Source organism: Giraffa tippelskirchi, chromosome 2 (genome assembly GCF_054371585.1).
Source record: "Giraffa tippelskirchi isolate mGirTip1 chromosome 2, T2T-mGirTip1v1.2.pri, whole genome shotgun sequence".
Lineage (NCBI taxonomy): Eukaryota > Metazoa > Chordata > Mammalia > Artiodactyla > Giraffidae > Giraffa > Giraffa tippelskirchi.
Genome location: NC_137276.1, coordinates 153,913,380 through 153,927,763, shown reverse-complemented (window position 1 = coordinate 153,927,763; position 14,384 = coordinate 153,913,380). Strand labels below are relative to the sequence as shown.

The window sequence follows — 14,384 nt, the reverse complement described above, 5'->3', positions numbered from 1 at the left end:
CTTTTCCAATGAGTTAACTCGTTGCATGATGTGGCCAAGGTATTGGAGTTTCAGCTTCAACATCAGTCCTTCCAATGAACACCCAGGACTGATCTCCTTTAGGATGGACTGGTTGGATCTCCTTGCAGTCCAAGGGACTTGTAAGAGTCTTCTACAACACCACAGTTCAAAAGCATCAATTCTTTGGCGCTCAGCTTTCTTCACTGTCCAACTCTCACATCCACACATGACTACTGGAAAAACCATAGCCTTGACTAGACAGACCTTTGTTGGCAGAGTAATGTCTCTGCTTTTCAATATGCTATCTAGGTTGGCCATAACCTTCCTTCCAAGGAGTAAGCGTCTTTTAATTTCATGGCTGCAATCACCATCTGCAGTGATTTTGGAGCCCCAAAAAATAAAGTCTGACACTGTTTCCATTGTTTCCCCATCTGTTTCCCATGAAGTGATGGGACCGGATGCCATGATCTTAGTTTTCTGAATGTTGAGCTTTAAGCCAACTTTTTCACTCTCCTCTTTCACTTTCATCAAGAGGCCCTTTAGTTCTTCGCTTTCTGCCATAAATGTGGTGTCATCTGCATATCTGAGGTTATTGATATTTCTCCCAGCAATCTTTATTCCAGCTTGTGTTTCTTCCAGCCCAGCATTTCTCATGATGTACTCTGCATATAAGTTAAATAAGCAGGGTGATAGTATACAGCCTTGACGTACTCCTTTTCCTATTTGGAACCAGTCTGTTGTTCCATGTCCAGTTCTAACTGTTGCTTCCTGACCTGCATACAGGTTTCTCAAGAGACAGGTCAGGTGGTCTGGTATTCCCATCTATTTGAGAATTTTCCACAGTTTATTGTGATCCACACAGTCAAAGGCTTTGGCATAGTCAATAAAGCAGAAATAGATGTTTTTCTGGAACTCTCTTGCTTTTTCAATGATCCAGTGGATGTTAGCAATTTTACCTCTGGTTCCTCTGCCTTTTCTAAAACCAGTTTGAACATCAGGAAGTTCACGGTTCACGTATTGCTGAAGCCTGGCTTGGAGAATTTTGAGCATTACTTTACTAGCATGTGAGATGAGTGCAATTGTGCAGTAGTTTGAGCATTCTTTGGCATTGCCTTTCTTTGGGATTGGAGTGAAAACTGACCTTTTCCAGTCCTGTGGCCACTGCTGAGTTTTCCAGATTTGCTGGCATATTGAGTGCAGCACTTTCACAGCATCATCTTTCAGAATTTCTCTAGATACTTTTTAAATCCATGTGTGTATGAGGTTCAGAAAAGTTGAGTAAATTATCCCCAGTTGTATACAGCTAGTGATTCAGACTCAAGTCTTCTGGGGCTTCTGACTTCAAAAACCATCCTACAGACACAAAAGCTAATGACAGAGCCTCAGCTAGAAACAAGCTCCTGATTGCTGTGTTGAGGGTTCTTTCTTCACAGTGGTTTTCCAACTGTAACTCATGAATAAAAAGGGAACTGAGGAATCAGTTCTTTTTATCCTTTTACAGTTCATTCCTTCCCCAACCCAAGTGGTAGATCTAAATTTGATACCGTATCTGTCTTGAGAGTATTTAAACCCAAAACGGAGCTACCCTTGTGGTTTGTCTATTTTGGGGTCAAATCACAATTCAAAAGAATTATTTCTGCTGAGGGCTGAAGGAAAAACTTTCCAGGTGAGAGGAGGGCAGGCGCATCCTTTCCCCAAGGATTTGTCTGAGCAGAAAAGCTGCTGGAATTCTCTCCTGACCCTCCATGGCCCAGAAATGGGCCTGCACTGAGTAGAGTCTGGTGTTGATGTTCTTCAAGAAAGAGGCAGGACCAAGTGACCCAAACATCTTCACTCAGCTTCCTTTCACAAGTGGAGGTTGCCAGAACACTGATCTCATAGCCCCCTCTTGTGGCCATGAGGTGTCACTGCAGCCTCTTTCCACATTATGAGAGTAGAGGCTGGCTTTACAGCATGGTTGCCAACAAAGGTCCTTCTAGTCAAAGCTATCGTTTTTCCAGTAGTCATGTATGGATGTGAGAGTTGGACTATAAAGAAAGCTGAGTCCTGAAGAATTAATGCTTTTGAACTGTGGTGTTGGAGACGACTCTTGAGAGTCCCTTGGGCAGCAAGGAGATCAAACCAGTCCATCCTAAAGGAAATCAGTCCTGAATATTCACTGGAAGGACTGACGCTGAAGCTGAAACTCCAATACTTTGGCCACCTGATGCAAAGAACTGACTCATTTGAAGACCCTGATGCTGGGAAAGATTGAAGGTGGGAGGAGAAGGGGGTGACAGAGGATGAGATGGTTGGATGGCATCACCGACCCAATGGACATGAGTTTGAGGAAACTCCAGGAGTTGGTGATGGACAGGGAGGCCTGGCGTGCTGTGGTCCATGGGGTCACAGAGTCAGACACGACCGAGCGACTGAACTGAACTCCCTTCCTTTGGCAGACCTTCTGTCTCCTGCAGGTGCTATGGACACCCCAAGCACCCTTGGAGGAAGTTCCCAAGCGTGTTCACATCTCTTTTTCCCCTGAGGTCAGAAGTCCACTGCCAAAACTCAAAAAGAGGAATAACTACATTTTGATTGCTAAGGCAATGTTGTGCTCTGGAACAGAGAAGCCAGTTGGATATTCAGGGGACAAAGAACACCAGGAGATCTATTCAAGGGTCCTCAAATGGAAGTTAGGTCCACTAACTCCAAGCCTCATCGTGTCTGACAACCGCTAGACAGACAGGCCCTCAGGGATTGGTCCCAGAGCTGTCCACCTCCCTTCATGTCAGGGCCATGTGTCCACCTTCCTTCCTGTAACAGGCAGGTCAGCATTTATTATACTTGGCTTTATGTGTAAAGCACAGTGACCTAGACTCTGCTGACTCTGCTTAACGTTCTACCCACAAAATACATAAAAGCAGATGCATTCCTATCTCTCAGGACTGTTATGAGGATTGAGTGAGTTTATGAATAAGGATCTACCACAATGCCTGGGACACAGGCCTTGAATAAAAAGCAGCTACTTTTAAAATGAATGCCATTTTCTTAACAGCTCTGTTTTTCTACCACATCTGCCTTCCTGTTCCCTGCTTCCCCCTCCCCCAATATATATATATATATTCATTCATTTTCTCTCCTGTCTCAATTTCACTTTAACTCCTCTATTCTCCATTACTCCATTCCTTCTGAGATTCTCTGGGAGCTCAGTGATCTGACTTCCCCAGGATCACCTTTGCTTGTTTGGACTAACTCTTGGACTTGTCCTGGCACCCTCTAGTCCTTTAATCCACGGTTCCTAATTCCTCAGAAAAGAGAAGCCACTGGCCCTCCCTCTCTGCCTGAGGTTAGGTTAGAAAGTGCAGGTGCCTGTTCCCTACCCCGGTGGGTGCCTGGGAAGCCCAGAGCTTGGCTCTGCCAGGGAAAGAAGCAGAGATATGAGCTGCAGAGGGATAGGTGTGCCTTCAGGGCTGTGCAGCGGTGGTGCTGGGAGCCAGTGTTAAGAGTGGGCGTCTTGCCTCCTTGAGTTTGGTGAGCGGCCTCGTGGGCCCCACTGACTGACTGTTTCTCTCCTGCTGCAGACCCACTCCGGATATTTCTCCAGCTTGTACCCCCCTCACCAGTTTGGCCCGTTCCCGCATCATCACTCCGTAAGTGCCCACAGTTTAGTTGCATCTGCCACTTGTCCCTCTCCTGTAGCCAGTGCCACGCAGTCCTTGGCAGACTGACCAGGGCATGCTCACGGTGCGCTTGCTGTGCCCTGTGGTTCCAGGCTGTCCTGGGAGTGACACGTCACAAGCAGCAGCACAGGAGATGACCCGGCACTCGAGCGCACGGGAGGATGCCCCGTCAGCATCCTGCTTGTGCTCACAGATCCCACAGGTGGCTGGAAGCTGGTGTGGGGAAGGGCTGCGAGGTGATCAGCAGTCCCATTAGGAGGTGATGCTGGGCTAAAGAACAATCTCCCAAGTTCTTTAACAAAGTCTAGCAGGTGGGCCTTGTCATTCCAACAGGCCTCTATGGACAGGGACTGCAAGGGCTCCCAACGCCCTTGCCCATGTCTCTCTAGGCTGTCCCTGTGCAGCCACATCAGAGCAGGTTTAATTAGTCTCATTATGAACTATCACCCCTGCAACATCCACTCCTGCCAAGGAAGGGGAGGGCAGCTCTGCATTCCCGCTAACAAAGTGCCTCAGGCCCAGTATGCGAGCTGTTGATTCCTTGGAGGAAGACACAGGAGAAATACACATCCCGTTTGAACTTCAGAGAAAGCCTGTGAACAGACAGCTTGCTGGGACCAGCGAATTCAGAGCTGCTCGAAAGAAATTTGCACTGTGGTTGTAGTGTAGTTATTAATAGTACGGCTGCTGTTCAAGTTCATCCCTCCAGCTTCCCACTTGCAGTGCCCCAGGCCACAAAGAATCCCATGTCGCACCCAGCTACTGCTCTGTAATGGTGAGTGCCTGGGGATGCAGCCCGCAGGGGAATGATGGCGTCTGTCTTGTCTTGTCCTTTCAGTATCCAGAGCAGGAGATCGTGAATCTCTTCATCCCCACCCAGGCCGTGGGGGCCATCATCGGGAAGAAAGGGGCGCACATTAAACAGCTGGCCAGATTTGCTGGGGCCTCCATTAAGGTAAAGCTGCTCTTGACAGCCGTCCGTGTCCCACCCCCTTCCACCCCCACCACCTTCCCCATGTCCCTTATTCCTTCTGTCCATCCTGGGGAATTCTTACACCATCCACAGAATCCTGGAGGACCTGGAAAACCCGCCTTCAGCACTGTTCCCATATGTGCTCATGTTTACCTCTCTCACTCCTTTTTTTGTTCAACTAACAAATGAGTTAGGAAAAAAAATACTAGTAACACATAAGCCAACCTAGTCTTCCTTGGGCTACCATTGTTCTCCTCTCCTCAAGATAAAACAGGATTCTCCCAAGTGAAGGGACTGTGGGCCTGAGGGAAATGATAATTTATACTCAGCAGTTGTTAGTGCTTTGATGCCTTAGTTAGTCTCCACTTCAGAAACCCTTGAACTTTGAAACAAAACAGTTTGAATGAAAAGCAGTGATGAAACCATAGACAAAAGCTGGTGACAAAGCCTGAGATGCAGCCTGGACACTGAGCAGAGGGGTCAGGGAGGAAGGCCCCTTGATTCACGCAGTGCCCGAGCTCCGAGGTCGCTGCAGTTCCATACCCACATCCTGCCTCCCGGAGCATAACGGGAAGAGTCATCAGAGAAACTGAAAGGGGAGGATTATTCGGCCCTGGTCCTGCTCCAAGCCCAGCTATCAGCGCTGACTCACGGGCAGAATGCTGAGCACGTCCCAAGCCTCATGAAACACTTTCGGAAACAGAGTTTCCGTTGTTACGTAAAATAATTCGCTGCCATGGGACAACCCGGAATTCCGAACAAGAAGTCTCATGACTTGGAGAGAAAGAGTGCTTACACTTTCTCCCCAAGAAGAGCTGGAATTTCTCCCACAGCAAGTGTGCTGGAGAAAAAAAAAAAAAAACATTGGTACAGAACAAGGACTGCAGTGAGACCATGACAGAATGTTATATAGGTAAATCATTTCCCCTCTCGGCCTTGTTGGTCTCACTCACGAAGTGCACAGACTGGAGGAGAGCCCAAGGGTGGGAGGTGGCCAGTGGCAGAGCAGCTAGAACCTTTGCACCCAGCAGGCTTGTTGCAGGTGAGACCCCAGCCCAGGTACTGACAGGCTGTGCTGGGCCCACCCTCCATGTGGGACAGGTAGGGTGTGGACAACCACTGGACTGGCTGCATACTGTGGTGTCCGGTCCTGTGGTCTGAGATGCAGTGCAAGAGACAGAAACAATTTCAACTGGAAAGGACTTGAAGAACTGTCTCATTAAATCCTGTTTCCACTGAGAAAAGTGAGATGGAAAGAGGAACAGGACACAGCAAGGCTTAGATAGCAGCTCTGCTGACTTGGAGGCTATGGGGCACCTCCTGGGGCTGACTGCAGCAATGACTCTCCACTTGCCCTTGCCCCTAAGGAACCAGGACCCAGTGTTTCATTGACATGTCGACAGCCACAAAGCTAAAGCATATGAGAGCCGAGATGGGACCAGGCTCTCCTGTCTCTGGTCCAATGTTTTCTCACTATAGCACTCTGAGTGCTCAACCAGTCATTCCAGCAAGCCTTCAGGAAAGTAGAGAAGGATCGACCTCTTGGGCTTCCCCTGAGCCTCCCATAGTCGCTTGGTATCCCAGCAGAATTGAGTGGTAGAGTGACTTCTGTGCTGGACAGAGACCACAGGGCTGGGCCAGGGAACAGAATGGGCTCTGCTGTCTAGAGCAGCAGAAGAGAGAGGAAACCAGAGAAGCCAAGCATTTGCGAGAGACATTTCCTACTTCTTAAAGTTGATCTGGTTTTTGCTAGTTTCCTTTATCTTGACGGGTCTCTGACAGCATCTGTCTCTAAAGGTGATGATCTCACCTGCTCTGGAGAACCACCCCCATCCGGCCCTGCTGGTCTTCAGGGGCCACGCCTAGAGGCACATTTGATGCTGCCAGGACAGGGGCGAGCTTTACACTAACATGTGGGAGCACAGTGCTGGAAGGCGGTGGGCTGAGTTGGGACTGTGTGGTACACGCAAGAGATGCTTCCGTCACAGGCAAGAGCGAGACCTCATCACCCGCTTAGCCTGCAGAGCTTCTGGACGGCAGGTTTAAGAATGTCACACACAATTCCCAGTCCTCACTGCAGCCCTGCTCACCTGTGATCTTGGTGGTCACCCCATCTTTCTGTGTCCCGTTTGCTTCAGTCATAGAATGGGATCCTCATTGCAGGTCCTCTCAGGGTGTTTGCCTGTGGAGTGCCATTCCAGAAGTGCAGCCACACACGTGTGGCTCTCAGAGTGCCAGGCTGGGCTGGGAATGCCGGGTAGGGGACAGATGACTTTCTTTCAGAATTGGAGCAAGGTGGCTGTGAGAACTGATTGGGTCAACACAATTCGGGAATTAGCCTTTCTCAGTGTGGGTGGATAAGAGCTGGGAACCACTGTGCCCGAGCTCTATCACTCTCATTTACCTTTGCACACAAGGAGCAGATTTAATGCCACCTGTGGATCTAGAAGTAGAGACAGGGGTTCCCGCCAGTGATCTTTTTTTTTAAGATTTTTTTTTTCTTTTTTTGATGTGGACCATTTTTAAAGCCTTTATTGAATTTGTTACAATATTGATTCTGCTTTGTGTTTTGGTCTTTCGGCCATGAGGCATGTGGGACCAGCTCCCTGACCAGGGGTCAAACCTGCACCCCTGCATTGGAAGGTGAAATCTTAACCACTGGACTGCCCCCTCACCAGTGATCTGTGTTGCGGCCTGCTGGACGGTCTCAGTCCTCTGGACACATGTGTGTTTTTTAGCTGAGGCTACAGCCCTGAGGTTGGAGGCTGGCAGGCAGTCTGCCCGCAGCAAAGGGAAGATCCTCCAAGAAGCTCAGTGATCGGTGACCTGTGTCTCACGTTCATCCTCATACCACTAAGTAGTCAGAGCCGGATCCTCCTTGAGGTCTCGGAGAAGGGTCTCTCCTTCCAGAGTGGGCACAGGTCAGAGCAGGCCTTGGCTCTGTCTTCACAGCAAAGCTGGGACAGTGACACAGGACCCTGAGGCCTGCAGATGCAGCCTGGCTTAGGACGTGTACTGAGAGAAAAGTTAAATTAAACCTTGTGGAGGCGGAGGTCTTTTGAGGGGACCCCAAGACTCAGACACAGTGGGTAACTTCAGACACACACCATTAGTGGTGTGTCACATTCATGATGAATAGGTCAGGTCAGTCTTGGGGATGGTGTCTCTGGATGGCGCATACGACCTCATGAGGTGCATTTGTGTACTAACCTGGCTCATCACTAAACGCCCAGTGTACTTTTAACTCAGTTTAAAGTAACTTTACAGGAGTTCCCTGGTGGTCCAGTGGTTAGGATCCTAAGCTTCCACTGCAAAGGACACGTGTTCGATCCCTGATGGGGAACTGAGATCTGAAAGCTGTGCAGTATAACCTGAATAAATAAAAGTAACTTTAATTTTGCTACAATGGGGAATATATAAAGAGGCTATAACAAAAAAATGTATACTTGGTCCATCTTGAGTTGTGTTAATGTCAGATTGAGAGTGAGAGCTAGGTTTCCAGCTTGCCAGGTTCAACCAGGTTCCACCTGTGGGGAGGGGAGGGGTATGCAGAGCACCCTGGAACCAGGGTGTCCTCATGCTTGCTCAGGCGCCGTCACAGTCCTAGTCATGCCTGCTCTAGTTCAGCTGTCACCGGCAGCCAAGAATGAGAACCAGGATGCCCTTTCCTGCAGACGGGCTCCGACTGAACTCCTCTCTTGACCATCCCTTCCTCGCCTCTTGGCCCTGGGTGGGCTAGAGGGCTCCTTGGTGAAGAGGTTGGTCACTGCTGGTGTTGGGGGCAGGGACAGGCAGTAACTAGTAACCTGCTTCCCACCTGAATCTGACACTGGGCACTATGGTCATCTCTCCTAAGACCCAGGGTGGAAGCAGCAGGGTCAGAGTCCCGGGTGCAAAGGCATGAGTCCTGTAATCTCTTGCTAGTAGGGGTGCCACCCACTTACATGAGGAGAAGGGGCTCAGGGAGCAGCACCAAGCAGCAGCATTTCCCTCTTGCTTTGTGAACTGCAGATCGCCCCAGCAGAAGGCCCAGACGTCAGTGAAAGGATGGTCATCATCACCGGCCCACCTGAAGCTCAGTTCAAGGTCAGTGCCAAGAACCCCCTCAGTCCTGAGCACAGGGCTGCCTGCTGGGGTCGCTGAGGACCTTTAGCAAGTACAGCTGCCCCAGAGGCAGCTTCAGGCTCTTTGGAGGCTCCATCCTATCTCCATTTCCCTTCCTGCAATAGTCTCTGACCCACCCTATCTTCCCCACCTCCAGGCTGTACCCTCTACAAGGAGCCCTCCTTCCCCTCTCTCTTGTGGAAAGTGGACTGTCAGTGCCCAGTCCAGATGGCACCCCCTCGGGAACATCTCTGATCCCTTGGCCATGTTTTTGAAGATAGAGCATAAACACAGGATGTGAGGGGAAATAGCAGTTTGTTGGAAGTGTTTGGAGGGGTGCATTCCTTTATTTTATATTGGAGTAGTTTTTTTTCAATGTTGTGTTAGTTTCAGGTGTTTAGTTATACACATACATATATCCATTCTTTTTCAGGTTGTTTTCCCATGTAGGTTATTACATAATGTTGAGTAGAGTTCCCTGTGCTATATAGTAGGTCTTTGCTGACATATGATAATCCCAAACTCCTAATTTATCCCCCCACACCTAATTTCCCCCTTGGTAACCATGTTTGTTTTTTGTCTGTGAGCCTGTTTCCTTGTTTGGTAAATAAGTTTACTTGTATCACTTTTTCAGATTCCACATATAAGTGATATCCTATATTTGTCTCTGATTTACTTCACTTAATATGATAATCTCTAGGTCCATCCATGTTACTGCAAATGGTATTTATTCTGTTTTAAATGGGCTGAGTAACATCCCACTGTGTGTGTGTGTGTATGTGTATCACTTTTGGTTGGAGCATTTAATCCGTTTACATTTAAGGTAATTATCAATGTGTATGTTCTTACTGCCATTTTGTTAATTGTTCCGAGTTTGTTTCTGTAAGTCTTTTTTCTTCCCTTCCTCTTTTGTTCTCTCACAATTTGATGACCATCTTTAGTGTTGCGTTTGGACTGCTTTTTCTTTTTTGTGTATCTTTTATAGATTTTTTGGTTTGCAGTTACCAGGAGGTTTTGACATAGCAGTCTTTATATATACAACATTATTTAATAAACTTGCTGGTCTAATTTCAAATGCCTTTCCAATATCCTGCATTTGTACTCTCCTCATGATTACTGGTTTTGATGTCATATTTGTGTCTGAATGATTTCCCACCTTTACTGTATGTTTGTCTTTGCTGGTGAACTTGCCCATTCATAATTTTCTTGTTTCTAGTTGTGGGCCCTTCCACCTAGAGAAGTTCCTTTAGCCTTTGCTATAAAGTAGTGAATTCTCTTAGCTTTTGCTTATCTGTAAAGCTTTTGACTTTTCATTGATTCTGAATGAGAGCCTTGCTGGCTATCCTTTGTTGTAGGTTTTTCCCTTTCATCACTTTATTTTCTCAGGCCATTTCTCTCTCTCATCCTCTTCTAGGACCCCTATAATGTGAATGCTGGTGCACTTAACGTTGCCCCAGAGGTCTCTTAGACTTGCTCATTTCTTTTCATTCTTTATTCTGTTCCACAGTGTGATTTTCACCAATCCAATCTGTCTCCCAACTCACTTATTCATTCTTCTGCCTCCTTTATACTGTTATTGATTCCTTCTAGTATATTTTTCACTTCAGTTATTGTATTGTTCATCTCTGTGCTATTGTTCATCTTCTAGCTCTTTGTTAAACAAACACTTCCTAAATCCTCTCAATCTTTTTTCCAAGATCTTGGGTCATCTGTACTATCATTATTTTGAATTCTTTTTCAGGTAGATTCAGTTCAGTCCCTCAGTTGTGTCCGACTCTTTGTGACCCCATGGACTACAGTACACCAGGCTTCCCTGTCCATCACCAACTCCTGGAGCTTACTCCAACTCATGTCCATTGAGTTGGTGATGCCATCTTACCATCTCATCCTCTATCGTCCCCTTCTTCTCCCACCTTCAATCATTCCTAGCATCAGGGTTTTTTCAAATGAGTCAGTTCTTTGCATCAGGTGGCCAAAGTATTGGAGTACTGAGCTTCAGCATCAGTCCTTCCAGTGAATAATTCAGGACTGATTTCCTTTAGGATGGACTGGTTGGATCTCCTTGCAGTCCAAGGGACTCTCAAGAGTCTTCTCCAACACCACAGTTTAAAAGCATCAATTCTTCAGCGCTCAGCTTTTTTTATGATCCAACTCTCACATCCATACATGACTACTGGAAAAACCAAAGCTTTGACTAGATGGACCATTGTTGGCAAAGTAATGTCTCTGCTTTTTAATATGCTGTCTAGGTTGGTCATAACTTTTCTTCTAAGGAGCAAGTGTCTTTTAATTCCATGGCTGCAGTTACCATCTGCAGTGATTTTGGAGACCCAAAAAATAAAGTCTGTAACTGTTTTGACTGTTTCTCCATCTATTTGCCATGAAATGATGGGACCAGATGCCATGATCTTAGTTTTCTGAATGTTGAGTTTTAAGCCAACTTTTTCACTCTCCTCTTTCACTTTCAAGAGGCTTTTTAGTTCTTCTTCACTTTCTGCCATAAGTGTGGTGTCATGTGCATATCTGAGGTTATTGATATTTCTCCCAGCAATCTTGATTCCAGCTTGTGCTTCATCCAGTCCAGCATTTCTCATGATGTACTTTGCACATAAGTTAAATAAGCAGGGTGACAATATACAGCCTTGACGTACTCCTTTCCTGATTTGGAACCAGTCTGTTGTTCCATGTCCAGTTCTAACTGTTGCTTCCTGACCTGCATACAGACTTCTCAGGAGGCAGGTCAGGTGGTCTGGTATCCCCATCTCTTTAAGAATTTTCCAGTTTGTTGTGATCCACACAGTCAAAGGCTTTGGCATAGTCAATAAAGCAGAAATGGATGTTTTTCTGGAACTCTGTCGCTTTTTTAATGATCCAACGGATGTTGGCAATTTGATCTCTGGTTCCTCTGCCTTTTCTAAATCCAGCTTGAACATCTGGAAGTTCACAGTTCACATACTGTTGAAGCCTGGCTTGGAGAATTTTGAGCATTACTTTGCTAGTGTATGAGATGAGTGCAATTGTGCCGTAGTTTGAGCATTCTTGGCATTGCCTTTCTTAGGGATTGGAATGAAAACTGACCTTTTCCAGTCCTGTGGCCACTGCTGAGTTTTCCAAATTTGCTGGCATATTGAGTGCAGCACTTTCACAGCATCATGTTTTAGGGTTTGAAATAGCTCAACTGGAATTCCATCACCTCCACTAGCTTTGTTCGTAGTGATGCTTCCTAAGGCCCATTTGACTTCACACTCCAGAATATCTGGCTCTAGGTGAGTGATCACACCATCGTGATTATCTGGGTCGTGAAGATCTTTTTTGTATAGTTCTTCTGTGTATTCCTGCCACCTCTTCTTAATATCTTCTGCTTCTGTTAGGTCCATACCATTGCTGTCCTTTATTGAGCCCATCTTTGCATGAAATGTTCCCTTGGTATCTCTGATTTTCTTGAAGAGATCTCCAGTCTTTCCCGTTCTATTGTTTTCCTCTATTTCTTTTCATTGATCGTTGAGGAAGGCTTTCTTATCTCTCCTTGCTATTCTTTGGAACTCTGCATTCAAATGGGTATATCTTTCCTTTTCTCCTTTGCCTTTCACTTCTCTTCTTTTCACAGCTATTTGTAAGTCCTCCTCAGACAACAACCATTTTGCCTCTTTGCACTTCTTTTTCTTGGGGATGGTCTTGATCCCTGCCTCCTGCACAATGTTATGAACCTCCGTCCATAGTTCATCAGGCACTCTGTCTATCAGATCTAATCCCTTGAATCTATTTGTCACTTCCACTGTATAATCTTAAGGGATTTGATTTAGGTCATACCTGAATGATCTAATGGTTTTCCCTACTTTCTTCAATTTAAGTCTGAATTTGGCAATAAGGAGTTCAGGATCTGAGCCACAGTCAGTTTGTTTTTGCTGACTGTATAGAGTTTTTCCATCTTGGCTGTAAAGAATATAATCAATCTGATTTCAGTATTGACCATCTGGTGATGCCCATGTGTAGAGTCTTCTCTACCTTCAGGTAGATTGCCTATCTCAATTTCATTTAGTTGTTCTTCTGGGGTTTTATCTTATTCCTTCGTCTAGAACATACTTCTCTGCTGTCTCATTTTGTGTTTGTGGTCTCCCTTCTGTTGGCTGCTGGATTGTAGTTCTTCTTGCTTCTCATGTCTGCCCCCTGGTGGGTGAGGTTGGTTCAGGGGTTTGTACAGGCTTCCTGGTGGTAGTGACTGATGCCTGCCAGCTGGTGGATGGGGCTGCCTCTTGTCCCTCTTGTGGGCAGGGCCACGTCAAAGGGCATGTCTTGAGGTGCCTGTGGACTCAGGACAGCTTTAGACATTGTGTCAGTTGATTGCTGGGGCTGTGTTCCCACCCTCTTGGTTGGCCTGAAGAATCCTCAGCACTGGAGCTTGCAGGCTGTTGGGTGGGGCCAGGTCTCAGTACCAAAATGATGACCTCCAGGAGAGCTCACGTTGAGGAATATTCCCTGGGGCCTCCGCTACCAGTGTCCTTGCCCCACAGTGGGCCACAGCCAATCCCTGCCTCCCCAGGAGACTCTCCAAAACCTACAGGTAGGTCTAACTCGGGCTCCTATGGAGTCACTGCTTTGCCTTGGGTCCCAGGGCGCATGAACCCTTGTGTGCACCCTCCAAGAGTGGAATCTCTACTTCCCTCAGTCCTGTGGAGCTCCTGCACTCAAGCACCTCTGGCCCTTCAAAGCCAAATGCTCTGAAGACTCCTCCTCGAGATGCCAGACGCCCAAGCTGGGGAGCTGGCATGGGGCTCAGAACTGTCACTCCTCTGGGAGAACCTCTGCAGTATAATTAGTTTCCAGTTTGTGGGTGGCCTGGTGGGTATGGGATTTGATTATATCGTGACAGCACCCTTCCTGCCATCTTGTGGCTTCTCTGTTTTCGGATGCAGATTATCTTTTTGGAAAGGTTCCAGTCTTTTTGTTGATGGTTGTTCAGCAGTTGGTTGTGATTTTGGTGTTTTCATGAGGAGGTGAGCTCAAGTCCTTCTGTTATACTCTGCCAGCTGTCTCCCTTCTCCTGCATTATTTTGTTTTTACCTTTTCACCCCTAGGAAAATTATAAATTGAGTTTTCTAAAAGAAACATATTTATAAAAATATGATTTGTATTAAAAATATTTAAAATGTGTCTGAGAAAAAAATTAATAACATATATAAATTGTTCAAGGACAATAATTCTTCAACTCATGATGGATAAACAAAATGTGGTATAACCACATAATAGGATATCAGTCAGTCATGAAAAGAGTAAAATTCTGACGCACACTACATCATAGGTGAACCTAGAAAACATTCCACCCAGTGAGAGAAGGAAGACACAGCAGGCCACATATGGTATATTCCATTTACGTGAAACATCAGAAAAGGCAACTCCGTACAGATAGAAGTAGTTTAGTGGTTGGCAGGGACTAGAGGGGAGGAATTGGGACTGTCTGCTAATAGGTACGGGTTTTATCTGGGGGAATGGAATAGAAACGTTCTGAATAGTGGTAGTGGTTGCACAACGTAATGAATGTCCTAAAAACCACTGGAGTGTACACTTCAAAGTGCAGAATTTTAGGTTATGTAAGTTATATCTCAGTTTTTTTTTTTTTCTTTAATCCTTTTAGGGATTTCCCTGGCAGT

At 46.4% G+C, this 14,384-nt stretch overlaps 1 protein-coding gene across 12 annotated transcripts in view; it reads left to right on the top strand.

Moving 5' to 3' along the window:
* IGF2BP2 (insulin like growth factor 2 mRNA binding protein 2) overlaps positions 1–14,384 on the top strand; it is a 164,708-nt gene that overhangs the window by 146,048 nt on the left and 4,276 nt on the right. For 7 of the 12 annotated variants that reach the window (XM_081571377.1, XM_081571376.1, XM_081571372.1 and 4 more), the window contains 3 exons: positions 3,561–3,629; positions 4,498–4,614; positions 8,644–8,718. In XM_081571377.1, coding sequence (XP_081427503.1) covers positions 3,561–3,629; positions 4,498–4,614; positions 8,644–8,718 — 261 coding nt within the window. Of the gene's footprint in view, positions 1–3,560; positions 3,630–4,497; positions 4,615–8,643; positions 8,723–14,384 lie in introns of all 12 variants that reach the window. The other 5 variants (XM_081571379.1, XM_081571374.1, XM_081571375.1 and 2 more) reach the window with 2 other exon arrangements.